The 22540-nt window shown below is 46.6% G+C and overlaps 1 protein-coding gene across 1 annotated transcript in view; it reads right to left on the bottom strand.

Moving 5' to 3' along the window:
- The window catches only part of LOC111150878 (phospholipase D family member 5), a 378454-nt gene that overhangs the window by 27976 nt on the left and 327938 nt on the right, over window positions 1-22540 (bottom strand). Inside the window, exon 6 of the mRNA XM_022508546.1 lies at window positions 3846-4043. Within this exon, the coding sequence (XP_022364254.1) occupies window positions 3846-4043 (198 nt within the window). The remainder of the gene's footprint in view (window positions 1-3845; window positions 4044-22540) is intronic.

The following is a 22540-nucleotide window of genomic DNA, read 5'->3' on the forward strand; positions in this document are numbered from 1 at the left end:
GGTACTTCTCCTGAGTCTACACCCCAAGACACTGGAAACGGGTGTTCCAATAAAACCTTGTACATAAAGCTTCACACCAGCACTCTTCACAGGAGCCAGAAGATAGAAACTCCTTAATGTTCATCAGTCGATGGACGAATAAACCAAATGTGATACCTGGAATATTATTTGACCATAAAAAAGGAGGGATGTACTGATTCATGTTGTAACATTAACAGACTTTGAGAGAAAGGAGTCAATTATGAAAGATGACACACTGTTGGGTGCCTGGGTGGCTCAGTCAGTGAAGCGTCAACTCTTGATTCTGGCTGAGGTCATGATCTCAGGGTCATGAGACTGAGCCCCATGTTGGGCTCTGGGCTCAGTGGGGAGTCTGCAAGAGTCTGTCTCCCTTTTTCTCTGCTCCCTCCTGTGCTCTCTCGCAAACAAATAAATCTTAAAAAAAAAAAAAAAGACTATATCCTGTCTTATTCTACTAATATGAAATGCTAGAGAGAGGAGAACCCTAAGAGACAGACAGTAGAGGAGTGGTTGCCAGGGCCTGGGGGAAGGAGACTATGGAGAGTGACCCCAGTGGGTGTGGTGATGACAATATTGGAAATGAGACAGTGGATATGTAAACACAGCTCTGGCCACACTAAAACCCACTGAATCATATACTTGGAAAGGGTGAATTTCATGGAATGTAAAGCATCTCTCCACAAAGTTATTCAAATGTAATTAACAACGAAGTAAGGGAACATAGCGGGGTATTTTTCACAGCACCACGTTCTGCTTAATGTTTGCGCTCACTCACTAAACGCATCTCAGTCTGCAGGACTGGATGGGTGAATGAAACCGTAACGAGAAATGAGATCTGTCTAGCACCCAGATCCGTAACAACAGACTTTGAGGGGCACCTAGGTGGTTCCATCGGTTAAGCGTCTGTCATAGGCTCACGGTCCTGGGATCAAGTCCCACAGTGGGCTCCCTGCTCATGCTCTCTTTCACAAATAAAATCTTAAAAAGAACAGACCTTGAACCAACTAGTCTTGATCTTGGAAAGCAAATTTATAATCTCAAAGGTTCTAAAGAGAAATCTACAAGATAAGACCAAAACACAATCAACTATGGTTCTTGTTTCTGACTTCAATGGGGAATGTAAATAAATCGAAACCATGTGGCTCCAAGTGGTTAGAGATCACAGAGTGAAATCTCGCCAGGCCTTTCCTTGTGTTCCATGAGAAAATTAGAAATAATCCACATTTATATCATAACTTAAAATTTATATATAACATGCTAATTTATTAATCATCCCAAATCTAATTTGGGGAATGGTAATTCTTAAGGTCTTCAATAATATTTGTGTGTGCGTGTGTTAACTTAGTCTTGGGACTGTGAGATTATAAAAATATACTATTTTAGGGGCACCTGGGTGGCTCAGTGGGTTAAAACATCTGCCTTCAGCTCAGGTCATGATCCCAGGGTCCTGGGATTGAACCCTGGGATCAGGCTCTCTGCTCAGCAGGCAGCCCTGCTTCCTCCCACCCCTCTCTGCCTACTTGTGATCTCTGTCTGTCAAATAAATAAATCTTTTTAAAAAATATACTATTTTAAGATATTTTATAACAAATGCTTTGAATTTCAATAAATTTGCCTTGACATTTGTTTGGCATGTATTACTCAGAAAATTATATGCATCCTAGAACTTTTTTTTTTTTTTTTTTTTAAAGATTTTATTTATTTATTTGACAGAGAGATCCCAAGCAGGCAGAGAGGCAGGCAGAGAGAGAGAGGAGGAAGCAGGCTCCCCTAGAGAGCAGAGAGCCCGATGCGGGGCTCGATCCCAGGACTCCGAGATCACGACCTGAGCCGAAGGCAGCGGCCCAACCCACTGAGCCACCCAGGCGCCCCTGCATCCTAGAACTTTTTATTAAAATTATTACTAATAAAACCAATCCCACATTTATTGTTGCTTTTAGGGAGCTGTAAGTAATGTGCTGGGAATAGCAATGATGAAGATGGCCCTGTATATGGCCTTTGGAGCCTTTTAAATAGTGGGAGCGATGATCAATAAACCAACAGTTATGAGAATGTGATAAATGCTACATTAGGGGTGAGATCAAAGAGCTTTGGGCAAATGTTACGAATTCCAGTGGTGGGGAGATCTGACTTTATTTTTTACCTGCAAGGTTTTATGTCTCTGCAAAAACCGTGTTCAGTTAACATGTGTCTGACTGGAATTCAAAGGTAGGCTTGATAGTAATGGGAAATAGAAGATAAAGTGATAATATGAAAAATGAAAGCAGAGGCATTATACAGTTTAAAAGGCTATTCCTGAAGGCATATTTCAAAACTCTATTTATTTTGGGGCAAATCATTTAATAAAAAGCAACTGGCAAATCTGCCCTAGAATACAACAAAGGCCTTCGTCTTAGTAGATTTTGTTAAGGGTCTGGCCTTCTCCCTGGGGCAGGTATGGTAACTTTGGGATCAACAAGGGGGGACTCCCCCAGCTTTTTAAGAGTCAGAATATAAATGTACACAAAACTCACATCCACCTAGCTCCAAGATTCAACATCCAGCAACTGTGTGAAATCTGCTGAGAATTCATCTATCCCTCCTGCTTCCCATCTGCTCTACGGGCTGAGCAAATGTCCCTTGGGCTGTCATGTCACCCTGTCACCTTCTGGATTCAGGGTTCCCTGGCCAATTTCCTATTGTTAGTCGTCTACAAATTCAGAATCCGAGCTGGCCTTCCCGTCTTACAGGGTTGTCTTGAGCAGAAATGGAACGGAATACGTGAAATGATTGTAGGCTCGTAGAACGCCCCATGCAATACGCTACGTGCGACTGCATTGTGGTCTGCGGCATATTTTAAAAAGAAAAGTTTTTTTTATAGCTTGGTTTGATGAAAGTCTTGCAGTCTGTGTTCTGCTATTTGTATTTATATGAATTTGTTAAGACAAAAAAAACACCCTCTTTTGTCTCAATTGTTACCTGGCTAAATTTTCAGACTGTGCTTTGGGTTTGATCCGCAAAAAGGATGATGAGCGTGTTGAATGAGGAGCATGGTTTTAAGCAGTTTATCTGAGCACTAGGATGAGCTGTGGAGCCTGCTTCAAAACAAAATTCTAAGGTCTCACCCCAGTTCAGTGCTTCGATCCTGGGTAGGAGTAGGGGGCTCTACATTTGCATTTTAAACGTACTCCCCAGCCAGTCCTTTTTTTTTTAAGGTTTTTCTGTGACAGAGACACAGCAGTTGGGGGGGGGAGTTGAGGGGAGAAGCAGGTTCCCCACTGAGCAGGGAGCCCAATGCGGGACTCGATCCCAAGACCCTGAGATGGAGGCAGACATCTAAATGACTGAGCCACCCAGGTGCCCCTGCCCCAGCCAGTTCTTAATTAAAGACTGGGGAGCAGGGCTATAGGCACAGAGTCACACTGCCCATTCCCAGTGACACTGTGGGGCAGCTGTGGTGGGTGGGGGGTGGATGTGGGGGATGGGTGGTGGTTTTCAGTGTAGTCAGGGGCCGGAGGCTGTGCCGTGCCCTGCCCTCAGCTTCAGTGACGTACACACAGCTCTCCTTTTATCTGTGTTACACGATGGGGTTCCCTCAGACTCCTTTCATCAAAGGAGGGTTCCGTGGCTAGAGCAGAGGAGCACAGTGACCGCGGGAGCTAGGAATGAGCATTAACCTTCATCACTGTTCCCCTCACTGGGGACAGCCGAGTCTGATAGCACGTATCTTACCTCTTCGAGGGATGGGACAGAACTGATGTGGAGAATTCAGGATGGCCCGGCCCTGGATCATACTCGAACGTTCCAGCTTGGGAGGAAGGAGGAGCGGGAGGGCAAGGACTCACCGACACAAAGGCTTGAGATTTGGTTTCGTTCAACTGAAGCTGCAACTTCTTCTCGTTGTCATAGATGCCATAGAGCCTCTTGGACCAGGTCTGAGGCACTCTGTTCTTGAATTTTAACGAGCTGTACAGAGCGAATATCCTCTGTAAGTCCAGGACCAGGCAGCTGCAGTTGTAGAAGATGACCCCGAGCTCTTTCATCTGTGGGATTAAAACAGAAAGAGCATCGATGCCGCATACAACGGATGGTGTCCGTTTCAGAGGAAAAAGACGGGCAAGAGTGCGGTCCTGGGGACTTCATCTCCTGCGGCTGTTACACAAAAGTGTGTGGATACGGTTACAGTCTGGGATATAGAAGTGATGCTGTATAAAAGTGCTTCAATATTTAAGGAGAACTGTGGCCTGCCATTTTGCATTGGGGGTATCATAATTTTTTCCGTATTCACTTCCATTTTTATTTATTTCAGAGAGAGAGAGAGTGTGTGTAAGCATGAGCAGGGAGAGGGGCAGAGGGAGAAGCAGACTCCCCACTGAGCAGGGAGCCTGATACAGGGCTCGATCCCAGGATGAGGACCCGAGCGGAAGGCAGACGCATAACTGACTGAGCCACCCAGGCGCCCCTGCTTCCATTTTCCATACCAGATCTTCAGGTTCGTTTCCTTAGAATATTTTTTCCGTATGAATCCTTACATCACCCAGCAATATAAAGGTAGGGTTTTAAGGGCAGCTTCATGGAATGGTTTAGATCATGGATTCTGAAGTCATGATAAGGAAAATCTGTGTTCTGAGGTGGCGGACCAATCCGGCAGGGGAATCCCAGTCCCGGCCCCAGGGCCATTCCTTGTTCTCTGTCACCCACCCTGCTGGCCGTGGCGGCAAGAGTGGCACAGATATGGAAGTCAAAGTGTATAAACTACCCCCTTTGTGCTCGGGTCTCACACCTTGAGAGATTACTCTCTCCCGGGCCCACCGCCATGAAATGCACCTTCGGTCCTCCAAGGTCTCTGAAGGCCGCTTGGCTTTTTTTGGCCAGGACCCAGTCCAGGTTCGCAACACGTGGCTCCCACGCCAGCACCATCGTGGCCACCGGTTTGCGGCGGCGACGCACGAGGGTCGTAAAGAAGGCGCGCTGCCTGCTTTCTGGCAGCCTCCCGCGCGGGGCGCTGCCGGGCCGCTTCGCCATTCCCGCCCGGACTCACAGGAGACTTGGCAGGTGAGGACCTGGTCGCGACGTCGGGCTCCGGCGAGGCCCGGGGCCCCAGGACCCCGTCAGGGCGGAAGGGAGACTGATCTCCTCCCAGACAGCTCTCAGAGGTCTCACAGGTAGGGACTCCTGGGGGGGGGGGGGGGGTCCTTCAGGTGAGGAACCCCCCCCGAAGGGGGGGGGGCAGGAAAGAATTTCCGAAAGGAAAGGAATTGTACAGGTCAGGGCCTGGGGGGAGGAACTGTAAGAACTTCGGTGTGAAAGCGTGAGGGGATGTGCAGTTTGACCTGGGGGGTCAGGCGGCCTGAGTCCGTGGCTCCACGGGCGGCACCCTTAGGGCCCCCAGAAGCGCACGGAGTCCAAGTGGGCCCTGACCTGCTCCGGGGTGAGCTCATAAGGTCTAAAGTGAGCCCTTGGGGTGCCAATCTGGGGTTTATATGGACTCGCGGTGGCCAAGAGGCACATAGGTCTCCTCCCGGAGGGCAGACAGGCGAGCATGTGCCTGGTCTCTGCTCTGCAGGGACACCCACCCTTTGTCTCCGTGCTGGCGACACACGGGAACATCACTATGGGACCAAGGCAGAGTCAAACTACAGTCCCAGACTGTAGGATCAAAATCCAAGAAAGGGGTTTTCAAAAGACTATGGAGTTAAAATGCATCCTGGCAAACTGAGAACCCTATGTGAGTTAGAATGACCCACCTTCAATGCTGGATGGCCTTCAAAAGGGACATTAGCTGTCCCAGAGACTCATCGGTTTGGTTCGTTGTAACAGGAACGCCAAAACACGCAATTTCTGTACATTGACTCCTGGCTAGGACTGGCCCAGACCCTACCCCCTGGGTGCCATTCGGAAGGGATGGGCCGGGGTCTTAATCACCTCATCCAAGTGGCCCCAAAAGACCGACAGAAGCCCCAGCCAGAGATCCCAAGGCTAAACCGATCCTGTCCGATCCTGTCCCCTCCGTACGCACCCCCAAGGCCATCTACACCTGGCCTCCTCTAGTTCCAGACGCTCCACCGCCATCAGTCCCCCCGGCGCCCCAGGCCCAGAGGATCTACTTTCTCTAAGACCAGCAGCCAGGTTGTTTTCCAGGCCGGGCCAAGCGCCCTCCAAATGCCAGTACAAGAAAAGCAAGAACCGGAGTGGCACCATAAAGACACGGCAGTCCAGCCCGGCCGTTCCATGATGTATTATCAACCTTTCTCCACCACCGACCCCTTCAAGTAGACATACAAGCCCACCTGTTCATTCTGGGAAAGGGTTTCCAGGGTGGCCCTGTTGACAAGTCTATAGGGTGGAGAGGCCCCAACCACCAAACGGGGGAAACCCAGAACCCCCTTGGCCAGGGATCAATGTGCCTACTGTAAAGAAAAGGGGCATTAAAATAAAGTATGTCTCAACTGGGGAAAGGCTCCCTGAAAAAGGGGGACCTCATAGGCCTTGCAGAAATAGACTGAGGGGAACCAGGCTCTCTCCTCCTTGGCCTCCATGAGCTCATGGTCAGAATAAAAATAGGGGGCCAACCAGTGACTTTTATGATTGATACTGGGGCCGAGCACTCTCTTGTCACCTCCCCAATGGCCCCTTTCAGCAAGAGGACTGCGATCATCCTTGGGGCTACGAGGACACTGGCAATTTGCCAGGCTCATCAGTGTAAACTCAGGGGCCACCAGGTCCAACATGAGTTCCTCTATATCTATTGCCCCATCCCCCTCCTGGGCTGAGGCATAATCTCCAAGCTTGGGGTTCAGATAACCTTTCAGCCCACCAGGCACAGCAGCCTCCGAATGAACCCAGGGCAAGAGGAGACAGGGTCTCTGGTACTAGCAATTACCACACCAAGGGAAAAAGAATGGAGGCTATTCTGTGGCCAGGCCGAGCCGAATGGCCTGCCGGATTTCAGGTTCACTTCCTTTCAGTATGGAAAGGTACTTCAGAAAGATATTTCCTTTCAGTATGGTCTAAAGAAAACCCACCTGGACTAGCCCAGAATCGGGCCCCTATCATTGTTGAACTGATCCCGAGAGCCCAACCCCAGAGGCAAAGGCAATATCCCCTCCCACAAGAAGCTAACGTTGGCATTCAAGAACACCTGGCCAGACTTAAAAAGCAGGTATCCTGCTCAAGTGCCAGTCGGCCTGGCATACCCCACTCCCGCTGGTCAAGAAGCCAGGAGGGGATATCGACCAGGTCAAGACCTCTGCCCATCAACAAGGTGGCCACCTCCCTGCACCCAGTCGTCCCAAATGCATGAGCCCTCCTCCAGGATGTGGATGACCTCCTTGCCAGTGACTGCACACAAGGCACAGAGGATCGCCTACAGCTCCTGTCAAACTCAGGATATCGAATCTCAGGGAGGAAGACCTAAATCTGCCAACAACAGGTCTGATACCTCGGTTTCCTCCTCACCCAAGAGAAGAGAGAACTAGGGCCAGAGAAAGAAAGCCACCATCTCTTTGCCACAGCCCCAGAAAAGGGCCTACGAGAATTCCTGGGGCCTGCAGGATTCTGCTGCATCCAGATTCCTGGGTTCTCAGCAGTAACAAGACCCCTCCATGATCTCTTAGGGGGACCAAATCGAAAACCCCCTGCCTGGACTGAGAAAGTAGAAGCCGCCTTCACAGAGATAAAGGCTGCCCTGGGCAGGCTCTAGCCCTAGGCCTACCAAATATAGAAAAACCCTTCAATCTCGTTGTACATAAAAAAAGATAGTGCTCGGGGTACTTACCCAGACAGTTGGGCCTTGACAATGGCCAGCTGCATATCTGTCAAAGAGCCCTGACTCAGGGCGCTGGCAGCCACAGTCCTACTCATTAAGGAGGCAGACAGGCTCACCCTGGGACAAGAACTTAACACCCAGGTCCCTCATGCAGTTACGTCCCTTATGAACACACAGGGGCACCACTTCCTTTCCAGCTCCCGGCTAGCACAGTACCAAGGGCTCCTCTGCGAGAATCCATGGGTCCCCCTCGGAACAGTTAGGACATTAAACCCAGCAACCCCTCTCCCCATGGAAGAGGGGGAACAAAACCATGACTGCTCTGAGGTAACTGATAAAGTCTATGTGAGCCGTCCAGACTTACAGGATTAAACCATAAAGAATCCAGAGCTCACGCTATTCGGCAATGGCAGCAATTACCACAAGAGGGTGCCCGGAAAGCGGGTTATGCAGTGACCATGACCACTGAAGTCCTAGAAGCTAAGGCATTACCAGCTGGACTGTCAGCACAACAGGCTGAACTATACGCCTTAGTCCGAGCCCTCACCCTCAGTGAAGGCAAGCGGGTCACCATCCACACGGACTCTCGGTACATCTTCCCTACTGTGCGTCTACAGGGGACCATCTACAAGGAGAGGGGCCTCCTAACTGGTGCAGAAAAAGCTATCAAAAACAAAGAAGAGATACTAAAACTCCTTGAAGCCATCTGGCTTCCAAGAGAAGCAGCAGTCCTGTACTGTAAGGGAACCCAGAAAGGAGACAACCCTATAGCATGGGGGAAATCATCTGGCAAACGAGGCTGCCAAGACTGCAGCCAGTAAGGACACAGACAGAGCTCCTTCCCTCACCATGGCCCTGACACCCCCAGAAGTCCCTCCGCCCAGTTACACTAAGAGGAAAAAAATGGGCCATGGCTGAGGGGCCACCCTGACTAAAAAGGGGTGATGGGTGATGCTAGACGGGCACATCTTCATCCCAACAGCAACAGGAGGGCATCTAGTCAAGAAATACCACTGACTCACCCACCTGGGAAAAACTTCATTAGAGGCCCTTCTCCAGAAGCACGGCTGCATCCGCCAGCTGCTGGCACTGTGCTGAGCAACCAGTGAGTGGTGTGTAACATGTGCTAAAAAATAATGCCCAGCCTGCTCTGCAGGCCCCCCCAGGGGGATGGGAGTAACCCCTTTCAAGAGCTAGAAATAGACTTCGCAGCCGAGCAGGGGTTCAGATGTCTCCTAGTAATAGTACACACATTCCTGATTAAAACTCTTCAAAGTATAGGGATAGAGAGAACATTCCTCAACTTCAAAAAATTGATCTATGAAAAACCCACAGTGAATATCATTCTCAGTGGGGAAAAGCTGACAGTCTTCCCATTGAGATAAAGAACACAAGGATGCCCACTCTCACCACTGTTGTTCAACATAGTACTAGAAGTCCTAGCAACAGCAATCAGACAACAAAAAGAAATAAAATGTATTCAGATTGGCAAAGAAGAAGTCAAACTCTCTCTCTTCGCAGATGACATGATCCTTTATATGGAAAAGCCCAAAGACTCTAGCCCCAAACTACTAGAACTCATACAGCAATTCAGTAATGTGGCAGGATACAAAATCAATATGCAGAAATTAGTTGCTTTCTTATACACTAACAATAAAAATATAGAAAGGGAAATTAGAGAATTGATTCCATTTACTATAGCACCAAGAACCATAAGATACCTTGGAATAAACCTAACCAAAGAGGTAAAGGATCTGTACTCCAGGAACTACGGAACACTCATGAAAGAAATTGAAGACAGAAAAAGATGGAAAAGCATTCCATGCTCATGGATCAGAAGAATAAACACTGTTAAAATGTCTATACTGCCCAAAGCAATCTATACTTTCAAGGCCATCCTGATCAAATTTCCACCAGCATTATTCAAGAGCTGGAACAAACAATCCTAAAATGTGTATGGAACCAGAAGAGACCCCGAATCGCTATGGAAATGTTGAAAAAGAAAAACCTGGCATCATGTTGCCTGATTTTAAGCTTTACTACAACAACAGCATAGTACTGGCACAAAAACAGACACATAGACCAGTGAACAGAGTAGAGAATCCAGATATGGACCCGCAACTCTATGGTCAAATAATCAACAAAGCAGGAAAAAATATCCAGTGGAGAAAAGACAGTCTCTTCAATAAATGGTGCTGGGAAAATTGGACAGCTATGTAGAGAAGAATGAAACTCGACCATTCTCTTACACCATACACAAAAATAAACTCAAAATGGATGAAAGACCTCAACGTGAGGCAGGAATCTATCAAAATCCCAGAGGAGAACATAGGCAGTAACCTCTTCAACACTGGCCACAGCAACTTTCAAGACATGTCTCCAAAGGCAAAGGAAACAAAAGTGAAAATGAATTTTCGGGACTTCAGCAAGGTAAAAAGCTTCTGCACAGCAAAGGAAACAGTCAACAAAACAGAGAGGCAATCCACAGAATGGGAGAAGATATTCACAAATGACACTACAGACCAAGGGCTGATATCTAAGATCTATAAAGAACTCCTCAAACTCAACACCCAAAAAACATAATCACGTCAAAAAATGGGCAGAAGGCATGAACAGACACTTCTCCAAAGAAGACATACATATGGCTAACAAACACATGAAAAAATGTTCATCATCATGAGCTATCAGGAAGATTCAAATCAAAACCACACTGAGATACCACCTTACACCAGTTAGAATGGCCAAAATTAACAAGGTAAGAAACAACAAGTGTTGGAGAGGATGTGGAGAAAGGGGAACCCTCTTACACTGTTGGTGGGAATGCAAGCTAGTACAGCCACTCTGGACATTCCTTAAGAAATTAAAAATAGAGCTACCATTTGACCCTGCAATTGCACGACTGGGTATTTATCTCAAAGATACAGCTGTAGTGAAAAGGACCATCTCTACCCCAATGTTCATAGCAGCAATGGCCACAGTAGCCAAACTGTGGAAGGAGCTGAGATGCCCTTCAGCAGATGAATGGATAAAGATGTGGTCCATATATACTATATATGTATTATGCCTCCATCAGAAAGGATGAATACCCAACTTTTGTATCAAAATGGACAGGACTGGAGATTATGCTGAGTGAAATAAGTCGAGCAGAGAAAGTCAATTATCATATGGTTTCACTTACTTGTGGAGCATAAGGAATAACACGGAGGACATGAGGAGATGGGGAGGAAAAGTGAATTGGGGGAAATCGGAGGGGGAGACAAATCATGAGAGACTGTGGACTCTGAGAAACAAACTAAGGGTTTTGGAGGGGAGGGGGTGGGGGGTTGGGTGAGCCTGGTGGTGGGGATTAAGGAGGGCACGGATTGCATGGAGCACTGGGTGTGGGGCATAAACAATGAATGCTGGAACACTGAAAAAATAAAATTAAATTTTAAAAAATAGTATACACATTCTCTGGATGGGTCAAAGCCTTCCCGAACAGGAGAGAGTGAAGCCAGGAAGGAGCCAAAGTTCTCTTATGGGAGATTATGCCCCAGTTCAGCCCGCCATTAACAATCCACGGTAACGATGGGCCCGCATTTGTAGCAGACACTGCACAGGTCTTAACCAAGTCTCTCAACATCATTTGGGGGCTGCACACTGCCTTCCGGCCCCAAAGCTCAGGGAAAGTAAAGTGAATGAATCACACCCTCAAGGGAACCTTAGCAAAGTTTTGTCGGGAGACTAGCCTCCCAAGGCCAGATCTGCCACCCCTGGCCCTCCTGCATGCCCACTGCACACCCGGGACGCTAAGTTACTCCCCTTTCGAATTAGTGTATGGACCAGCTCCCCTGTGCCTGGGGAGTCTTCCAGGAAACTTACATCAGATTGGAGAAAAAGAAATAAAAAAACAACTTCAGGCCTGGGGGCCACCCTAAATAAATGACAAAGTCGCACCACTGAGAGGCCCCAGTCTCCGCAGGGTCCCATGTGCGCACGCCTTCCAGGCAGGAGACTCAGTGTGGGTCAAAGACTGGAAAAGGGACCCCCTCAAACCACAGTGGACAGGGCCTCACTCTTTGTTCTAACCACCCCTACTGCCTTTAAGGTCTCCTGTGTCACCTGTGGGTCCACCAATCCAGAGTGAAAAAAAGCCCATCACTCGGACAAAGAGCCAGAGCAATGGCAAGTCAGCCAAACCCCACACACCCACTCCAGCTTTGCCTCCGACGAGACCCCACCGACTAAGGGACACCTGCTTGCTGTGCTCCCTAGTTCTCACCGGCACGATATCCATCATCTTAGGGGTCAGACTTGCCTCTGTTGCCCCTTCTGGCTGGACTTTCCCCCAGAGACTTGCCATTACTGTTGTTTCTTGGGTGACCACAGGGTGTTGTACTATACTTCCTTGTCCACAGGTTGGATCTGCGGTCCAGCTAGCCGCGATGGCACCCTCTAACTAAGCCGGGGACCCTCCACTTTTGCTGGCCCTCTGCTAGTAGTAGTGCATTTCACTACGGTCTTTCTGAGCCCAGTCAGTCCTGGTCTTCTGCTGCCTGGGGTGTTGTTCCTCACTGCCTTTAGCCTGCCCGACCTGGCAGGGGGGGCAAACTCTCGCATTGCCACTACTGGCAAATGGTTCCCTTGGCTCTTCCTCCTCATCGGCCCCCTCCTCATAGTAGCATTTGGTCCTTGTATTTTTAATGCCTTTACCAAGTCCACACTGCCCAGATTGCCAAGATCAGACTCCAGCTGCGCCTTACTCACTGTTGCCCCGTAGATGATAAAGATGATGTCCTCTAAACTAGGTGTTTAAAGGGGCATCGAGGGGGGAATAATAAGGAAGATCTGGGTTCTGAGGTGGCCGACCAATCCAGCAAGGGAATCCCAGTCCCGGCTCAGGGCCATTCCAGGTTTCCCCTGCCCCACCGGCCACGGCCACAAGAGTGGCACTGATACAGAAGTAAAAGTGTACAAACTGTCCCCTTTGTTTGTGCTTGGGGCTCAGACCTTGAGAGATTACTCTCCTCGGGGCCTGCTGGCATGAAATAAACGTCCGACTCTCCAAGGTCTTCCAGGGCTGCTTGGTTTTCTGGCCAGGATACAGGCCAGGTTCCATAATAGTCAGACTGCCTGGAATTATGCTCAGTTCTATGGCTTTCTATCTGCATGATTTTGTTGGACAAGACACATAATCTCTGGGTCTCATTCTCCTTCTACAAAACGGAGTTAAGAGTCCTTATTCCACACACCTGCTAGATGCTTTTAAAATGGTCAGGACATTTAAAAGGCTCAGAATGGCGCCTATGACTTGGCACACACAAATAATTTGTTAACAATACACAAGAAGTGACTCCTACGAACCTAGCACTAGCCTCAAGAAGAATGCACCAGTACACTCCTGCGACGCAGAGAAGACAGGATTTCTTCCACTTCCCGCGGTGCACAGATGGAGGGAAAGCTCAGGCACACAGGCAAAGACACTTGCCCCAAGTGGGAGACCTAGCCAGCAACAGGTTAAGAATGTGAACGCAGGTTTCTGACCTTCGATGGCATACACCCAGAGCACAGGAGCGCCAGCTTCATCTGCGTCCAGGCTCACCTTGTGAGTGTTACAGGTGCTTTCTCATTCGGTCGATGACAGCGACACAGTAACACATGATCATACACAAACAGCACAAGGATGCGTGTTCTGTGATCTGAACACCCAGGGATGGGTGTGCTAGGGACACCTGAGTCCACTGATGTTAAACTCCCTCCTAACCCTTCCTCCAGCCCCCCCCCCCCCCGAAGACACTACTCAAGAACACAGAAGACGTCACCTGCTGCAAAGGACCCCCTAGGACTCCTCCAGTATGTCCTGGAGGTCTTTCCCCATGCATCTACATGGGCCTGGCTTCATTCTATTAGTCCACAGTGGCTACAGAATGAGGCATACGTGCTACTTCACCTACAGATAGACTTGCCGTATTTTTCTCTAATGCAAGACATAAAGCAATGAGCATCCTTGAGCATCTATCTTTGTGCATCTGTGCAAGTACTCCTTCAGTATAGCTTCGTAGCACTGGATATACAAACACATTCAGGGCAATTAGAGGTTATAAAGTGGGTGGAGGCAGAGCAGAAGGGGCGTGTCAGGCACGTACAAAGGCACCACGGCTCCTGGGGTGGTGAGATATTATCAGAGCTGAGAGGCTAAAGCAGAGTGAGCTAGGGAGAACATGTGTGAGTGTGTAAATATGTTTTGCTGGGTAAAACTGTAGGGACACAGATAGCAGATCCTCAGGGGCTTCGAGCTGGGATAAACAGCTTAACATTTATGCTGAAGGTTATGGGGAAGCGGGCAATGAGGGTAGGGGCATGACCAGGCTTGAACTGGAAAGGTCTCCTGGACTGTGGTGTAAAGACAGAAGACAGGGTGAGGGACCTGGGGCGTTCAGTCCCTGGGCCTTGGCAGGAGCCAGGTACAAGACTTATATGTTCCTCTGTGGTTAGCAATATCGGAGATTTCAAAAAATTGTCTAGGGTAACTCCAGTGGTTGCTAATCTCATTTAACATTGAAGACAGAGCCCACCCCACTTTTTGCTGCCAGGGCGTCAGGAACATTCAGCTCTGCATCTGACCTTCACGCTTTTGTACCTTTTTGCAGGTTGAATCAACAATGCCATGCTATCTTCTCCAGGGAAGCCCTGAGCATTTCACTTGAGCATCTCAACTTTTATACTGGTTTAGCAGGTATGAAACCAGGCTTTTTGTCTGGGGTAGGGGTGGGAGGTGGAGAAACTGAGCTCTGGCTCCCATGTGGGTAAGTAGCTCTCCCCAAGATCAGGGCCTCCTTGACCTCCAGGGGGCCCATGTTCTCTGGCCTTGCCTGTGGCCACCATCAAGAAGGAAGGAAGGAGGGAAGGAAGGGAGGAAATGAGGGAGGAAGGAAGGGAGGGAGGAAGGGAAGGAGGGAGGGAGGAAGGGAAGGAGGGAGGGAGGGAGAGAGAGAGGGAGGGAGGGAGCCGGTGGAGGGAGGGAGCCGGTGGAGGGAAGGAGAGAAGGGGGGAAGAAAACAGCAGTGCTGGACCTGAGGCCAAAGATGGTGGATAGAAGTCTAAATTTTACACCAACCAGACACAGTGCCTTAGGGAAATCATCCCGTTTTCAGTCTTTGTCTACTCCCCTGAGCAATGAGGAGGCTGGGTTCATCAAGTCCACAAGGGTCTTTCGGCCTTGCCCTCTAGGGATTCAGGACATCGATGTCTTGCCCACCTTCATCCCCCTTTCCATGCCCTATCAACCCAGTTAGTGCTGCTTGGAGAACTTGCTTGTGTGACAGGATGACTTCCTCTCGGCTTCTGCATGACGGTAGCTAGTGACCCTGCCTGGTTTTATCTTTTTTTTTTTTTTAAAGATTAATTTATTTATTTGAGAGAGAGAAGGAGTGTGAGTGTGGGGAGGCAGGGGAGAGGGACAGAGAGAATCTCAAGCAGACTCCCCACAGAGAGCACAGAGAAAATGAGGGGCTGGATCTCACAATCCCGAGATCACGACCTGAGCTGAAACCAAGGGTCGGGCCCTTCACTGACTGAGCCACCCAGGCACCCTGTCCCTCCTAGATTTTAAATTCAGACAAGGCACATTTGAATCTTAATCTTGCAATCCTGTAAATTACCTAATTTTTACATTTCAGTTTATTGTGCAGCGAGGACAATGCTGATCTCTAAGGTTTGCTGTCAGAATTTAATAATAATCATAATTTTGATAGCCAGTACTGATGGAGTGTTTAGCTGACATGTGTCCTGTGTTGAATAGTGCCCCTCCCGCAAATGCATTTCCACCTGGAGCCCGTGAATGTGACCTTGAGAAATACGGTCTTTGCTGCTGCAATCCTGATGAAGTCATACTGAATTATGGTGGGTCCTAAATCGAGTATGACTGGCATCCTTATAGAAGAGGAAAATTTGTACAGACACACAGGGGAGATGGCTATGTGAAGACAGATTGGAGCGACACAGTACAAGCCAAGGAACGCTACGGATTGCCGGCAACACCCGGAAGCTAGAAGGAGGTGAGGGAAGATTCCCCCGCTAGAGCCTTCAGGGAGCGCATAGCTCTGCCGACACCTTGACTTCACACTTCTAGCCTCCAGCAGTGTGCCTGGGTAAGTGCGTTGCTGCTCTCTGAAGCCACCACGTATGTAGTTCGTTCTGGCAGCCCCATGTGTTGGACGTACCGGGTGACTTCCACCTTGATAGTGGGTCTGGTAGACAGTGTTCATCCTCGTTCTACACAGGGGAATGGAGGCTGCGATAGTGATTTTCTCACTGGTAAATGACACAGCTGAGATTTGAACTTGGGTCTAACTCAGAAGCCTGCATGCCTAACCATTATGCTAATAACCCCACTTAGCACATGGTTAGAAGTCAATCCACGGTACCTATTATTATTAATTCTGTGATGCCTTTTCTGGTCAACCTGTTTTCCGCTTTGTCTAGTACTATACCTGGTCCCTATTTCTAATGGGGCGTGTTTTATACTGTATCATAGTTAAAAAAAATTGTATACGTCTGTCTGTTTCCCCTAAGTGACTCTGTAGTCTCTAAAGACACTATATCAGCTTCTTATTTATTTATTTTTTTCCAGTGCTGGATTGTGGTACTTGCCTGGAAAATGTTTATAGAATGAATGCCTGGCCTTTGAAATGAGTAAATGGTGGAGAAAGATGAAAACAAGTTCCCTTCTGAATTCAGGAGCCTAGCTCTAGGTCAGCCTCATGCCCTCTGATCTTGAGCCCATGAATTTAACATAAATCTCTCTTCTGGTGCTAATGGAGCAGAAAACCTGGAGATGGCCATGCCGAGAGACCCACCTGGAAGATGTCACAAGCATGGTTCTCCGTGATCAGTATCAGTGGCAGCGCTCACACTGGTCAGTGCGCTAACTGTCCTCTATACGTGTCTCTCGCATCTGCCAGCACTGGGACGCAGAGACCAAGATGAGCTCATCTTTTGAATGCAGACTGCCTTAGAAGAGTCCACACTATCCAACACACAATGGAGTCAGAGATAGAATACCACTCAAAGTAGAAATCCAGAGACTCATTTGATTTTTGTCACTGAAAAGTAAACTCGTCAGCCATTATTCACTTCTGGTATGCCCAAATCTTGCTGGTGTCCTTTGTTGTTGTTTTTTTTCTTCTACATTAGACCTATAGTGTTTTTCAGTTAATTGCTCACATATGGCAAACACTATGTTTGGAGATATCTGATCAAAGGTTGAATAAGAATGTCATTGCTTCCCTGTCCACATTTTTCTCAGGAACAGATGTCCCCTAGTTTTCAGGTGGAGGTTATGTCCTCTCTGCTGTGGTTGGGGGTAGATCAAAGCTATCAGTAGTTGGGAAACAAAGCCACTTCCCTCCCACTCCCTGTCATTCTCCACTGACTCTTTCCTGATGCGTGGAATGATATTAAATGGTCCCAAACACTGCTGCAAGCTCCTCATAACTGTGAAGGAAGACAACCACTCTTTAGTATGATACAACATGACTAATACGGGTAAGCATTAATGTGAAATTTGACATCTAGAAGGGTGCCAGGATGGTAATTCTGATAGCCTTTTCCTGCAAATGAGAGGCCTCTCAATATGACCTAATGGGGACACAGCAGATCATCTTCTAGAACAAGCTCAGAAGACAGACTAGCTCTACCTGGGGCTTTGCACTGAACTCATCTGTGCACGGGTAAGCGTCAGAGGATTGCTATGAAAAACAAATGGAACAAAATGCACGTACGACATTTCTCTCAGTGCCTGGCTCAAACAGTGTTAGCTTCAGCTGTACCAAGATCCCGCCCTTCTGCTGAGCAGAGATGAGAAGGATGTTTCTGCTATACTCTTGCTTGAAAGGGTCACAGATTTGTTTGAATCAAAGAAGAGAGGTGGCAGAATTCTTTATATGTGAACAACTGTGCTTTAACCACCAACAGATTCCAGACACTTTAGTCACAACTGTGAGGGCATGGAGTCATTCCTCAGAGACCACTGGTGGCAGGCACTCGGGGTCAGAAAGGTCACAACAGAACGGCTATTTCAAATGTATGAAATACAACATTTTCACTTGCTTCTCGAGGTCAGCCCTTGCTGGTCTTAAATATAAGCCTTCCTCAGATGGTGTTGGATGGTAGAAGCAGAGCCTAGTAGCTGGAAAAAATGGGCGATAGTGAAACAAGGAGGTGCCCCTGGATAGAGCTGAAGCAGGATCCCACAGGGAAAAGGAGTCCACTGAGATGAGACACCATGGGTTAAAGTCAATGGCTGGGGAAGTGTCTCCATGGGGCCAGGAGAACGACTAAAGGTTTGGGGCAAGGCAGGGATGAAGTAGAGTGGTCGTATGAGCTTTATGTGGACTTCTCCACTGAAGTCTCAATCTGGACATGCAGGGTGTTTGTGAAAGTGTTTAGCCTGTTCATGAAGGAAGACCTAGTGGAGGGACAGTGACCTTCCTTGGACCTTCTCTGCATTACCTGAGTCTGTGGAACTCAGTGTTCACACTTTGAGGCCGACTGCCGCTAGAAGTCACCCTACTGAGGAGCCAGCTTTAGAGTAATAGTGAAAGGCTCTGGTCATTGGGTTTCCAGGGAATCTTATCATTTTCAATAAATATTTTAAAAAAGAATTTTACCTAATGTTTAAATTACCAACTAGGTCTCACCAATGTGGATATACAGGAAACATACTTCCACATAATAAAGGCCATCTATGAAAAACCCATAGCTAACATCACACTCAATGGTGAAAAACTGAGAGCTTTTTCTCTAAGGTCAGGAACAAAACAAGGACATCCACTCTTGCCACTTTTATTCAACATAGGACTAGAAGCCTTAGCCATAGCACTTGGATAAGAAAAAGAAAAAAAGGCATCCATATTGGTAAAAAAGAGTTAAACTTCATTATTTGCAGAGGACATGATACTATAACATAGAAAACCCTAGACTCCACCAAAAACTAATAGATGTATTCAGTAGAGTTGCAGAATGCAAAATTAATAACCAGCATTTCTATACACTAATAAGACTAGTAAGAAAGTAGCAGAAAAAGAAATTAAGAAAACAACTCCATTTGCAAGTGCACCAAAAAGAATAAAATAACTAGGGATAAACTTAACCAAGGGGGTGAAAGGCCTGTACTCTGAAAAGCTATAAAACACTGATGAAAGAAAGATCACACAAATAAATGCAAAGACACTCATGCTCATGTTGTTAGAATGTTCATACTACCCAAAGCAATCTACAGATTCAATACAATCCCTATCAAAGTGCAAACAGCATTTTTCACAGAACAAGAATAAATAATACTAAAATTTGCATGGAACACAAAAGACCCTGAATTGCCAAAGCAGTCTTGAAATAGAAGAACAGAGCTAGAAACATCACAAGCCCAGACTTCAAGATACACTACAAACCTGTGGTAATCAAAACAGTACGGTATGGACACAAAAATAGACACAAAGATCAAGGGAACAGAATAAAGGATCCAGAAATAAACCCACACTTCTGTGGTCAATTAACTCATGACAGTGGAGGCAAGAATACATAATAGGGAAAGACAGTCTCTTCATTAAATGGTGCTGGGGAAGCTGGGCAGCTACAGGCAGAAGAATGAAACCAGACCATTTTCTTTCATCATACACAAAAATAAACTCAAAATGCATGAAAAACCTAAATATTAGACGTGAAACCGTACTAATCCTAGAAGAAAACCCAGGCAGCAATCTCTCTGACATTGATTATTGCAACATGTTTCTGTTTCTTAAGGCAAGACAAACAAATGCAAAAAATAAACCAGTGGGACCTCAAGATAAAAAGCTTTTGCACAGTGAAGAAACCATCTACAAAACAAAAAGACGACCTACTGAATGGGAGAAGATATTTGCAAATGATATATCCTATAAGGGTTTGGTGCAAAATACATAAAGAACTTATACAACTCAACACTCAAAACCCCAAACAATCCAATTAAAAAAGGGATGGAGGACCTGAATAGACATTTTCCAAGGAAGATATACAGATGGCCTACAGACACATAAAGAGAGGCTCCACACCACTATTCATCAGGGAAATGTAAACCAAAAGCACAAAACGGTATCACTTTACATCTGTCTGAATGGCCTAAATAAAAAAAGATAAACGATAAATGTTGGAGAAGATGAAGGGGGAAAGGAACATTCACACACTAGTGGGAATGTAAATTGGGGCAGCTACTATGGAGAACAGTATAGAGATTCTTCCAAAACTTAAGAACAGTACTACCTTATGATACAGTAATTTCACTATTTGCTACTTACCCAAAGAAAATTAAAACATTAATTTGAGAAGGTATCTGCATGCCTGTTTATTGCAGCATTATGTACAATAGCTCAGATATGCCAGCAACCTGTGTCCACTGACAGATGAATGAATAAGGAAGATGTGAACAGAAACACACACACACACACACAATGTACGTATGTAAGTATGTATGTATAATGGAATAGTACACAGCCATAAAAAGGGATGAGATGGAGTCCTTTGAGACCTAGAGAGTATTATGCTAAGTGAAATAAGTAAAATACTTTTCTGATATGTAGCAGAGCTCACATGGGACCCAGTATGTTTGGTGTCCTTAATCTGTTGCTTTCCATTGCATCTCCTGCCATAGGCTGTCTGCACCACTATATCCCTGGGGGGAATATCCCTAGCACTTTCTTCCACTTAAAAAAGAATACTTTTCTCTAAAGAGGGGTTCGCTTGCTCTGTTAACCTCGGGACACTTCTGTCAAACAGTATCTGGAGCTACAGGCTGGAGATCACCCACTAGAGGAGTTTGTGAATGTAAACATGAGTACCTAAACACGATCTGATGCTTGACCGAGGCACAGAAGGTGCAGGGAAAGAGGCTGTACTTGAAACAGAGTGTCACACCAGGCTTGGAGTCTTGCTGAAGTCAATGGACAATGTTGTTTTCAAGATTCAGTCCAATTTCCCACAGAATATGACAGGAAACTTGGCAGGATTCCTCTGGGAAATCCAGGAGGATGAAAACAGATGTTTCATGAAAACCAAATGAGAGCAAATCTTTGTCAAACGTTTGGGCTTTGGGACCAGATATAGCATTAACATTGTGGTTCTCTAACTCTCGAGCTGTATGGCTCTGGACTAGCTCATCAACTTCTTTACGCCCCCGAGACAGACAGAAGCAGTTCTTGACATCTGGAAGCTGGCACATGACTGCCAACTTGGCCTCGATATTTCCAGGAGTGGCCTGGCACTCACAGCTGTGTCTTGGTGTTCTCTTGTTAAACATAAGCCATTTCTAGTGCACTAACATCAAAACAAAAACAAGACCACTCCATGATCATGTCTAGACACAGACAAAACCATGAGCACTGTCCAAATCACAAAAATGACCAACGATCCCCCCATGAGTGACTGCTGCTGCTTTATTAACTACGGTTTTAGCCTCACTGTATTCCCTCGCTCTAAATGAGTCTTAAATGAAGATACCCAATCATAAAACTCCCCCCTACTTCCTGACAGCACTCAGTCCTGAGCCAAGCCCTGCTTCCTAAATCCTCCCACAAATCCCATAAGTCCTAGGACCTGCTTATTGAGACAGCCCAGGTTTTGTCACAGTGTGTACTCTCCCTTGTAACAAGCAACTTCTTCAACTTCACTTGGCTGGTCTTTGGCTGGAGGGCAATGCCACCACCTTATTTCCATGACAACTACCTCATAGGATTTTTAAGCACAGACAGTTTGGTGTAGCAGAGAACAATGACCAGTACTCAGTACATGTTCACTGTTGTTTTTCTATTCTGAGTCATACTACGGAGGTAAGTGTTAGGTATTTAGTATAGTTCCCGTTTAAACAGCAACCTGCCCAGACGGCAGAGCAAGAGGTATTTAGAAGCAAGGAGTGTATGAAGACACTGATGGCTCTTAAGGGGGTGCATAAAGAAGGGCTGAACTTTGGGAGGGAGATATACCCATTAGAACCTAAGGCCAACTAAAGTTCCCAAGACATTTTCAGTGTTGCTCTGCCTTCTTGTCTCTGCATGTATTCTATACCATGTTTTGGAATGCCTATTGTTTAACATTTTAATTCGGAAACCTAGTGAACTAATTCTTTAAAACCTAATTGGTGAAATTAGTTTCACATTTAAGTCTTTAATCCATTTTTACTTTTTTTGTGTGTACAGGTAAGAAAGTGGTCCAGTTTCGTTCTTGGGTATGTCTGTTTTTTCCCGCACCATTTACTGAAGACACTGTCTTTTCTCCATTGTATATTCTTGCTTCGTTATATATTAAATGGCCATATAATCATGGGTTTCTTCCTGGGCTCTCTATGTCATGTGTCTGTTTTTGTTTCCGTACCATACTGTTTTGATTACAACAGCTTTGTAGTACCTCTTGAAGTCCGGGGTTGTGATACCTCCAGTTCTGTTCTTTTTAAGACTGCCTTTCTATTCAGGGTCTTGTGGGTCCAAACAAATTTTATTATTATTTGTTCTTGTTCTGTGAAAAATGCTGTTTGCACTGTGACAGGGATTGCATTAAAGCTGAAGATTGCTCTGGGTAGTATGAACATTTTAACAATATTTGTTCTTCCAATCCATGATCATGAAATATTCCCTTTTTTTTGTATCCTCTTCAATTTCTTTCATGACCTAAATGTGAGACCTGAAACCATAAAACTCTTCCCTTTTTTTGTATCCTCTTCAATTTCTTTCATGACCTAAATGTGAGACCTGAAACCATAAAACTCTT

This window comes from Enhydra lutris, unplaced genomic scaffold, assembly GCF_002288905.1.
Source record: "Enhydra lutris kenyoni isolate GAN:26980312 unplaced genomic scaffold, ASM228890v2 scaffoldscaffold24, whole genome shotgun sequence".
Lineage (NCBI taxonomy): Eukaryota > Metazoa > Chordata > Mammalia > Carnivora > Mustelidae > Enhydra > Enhydra lutris.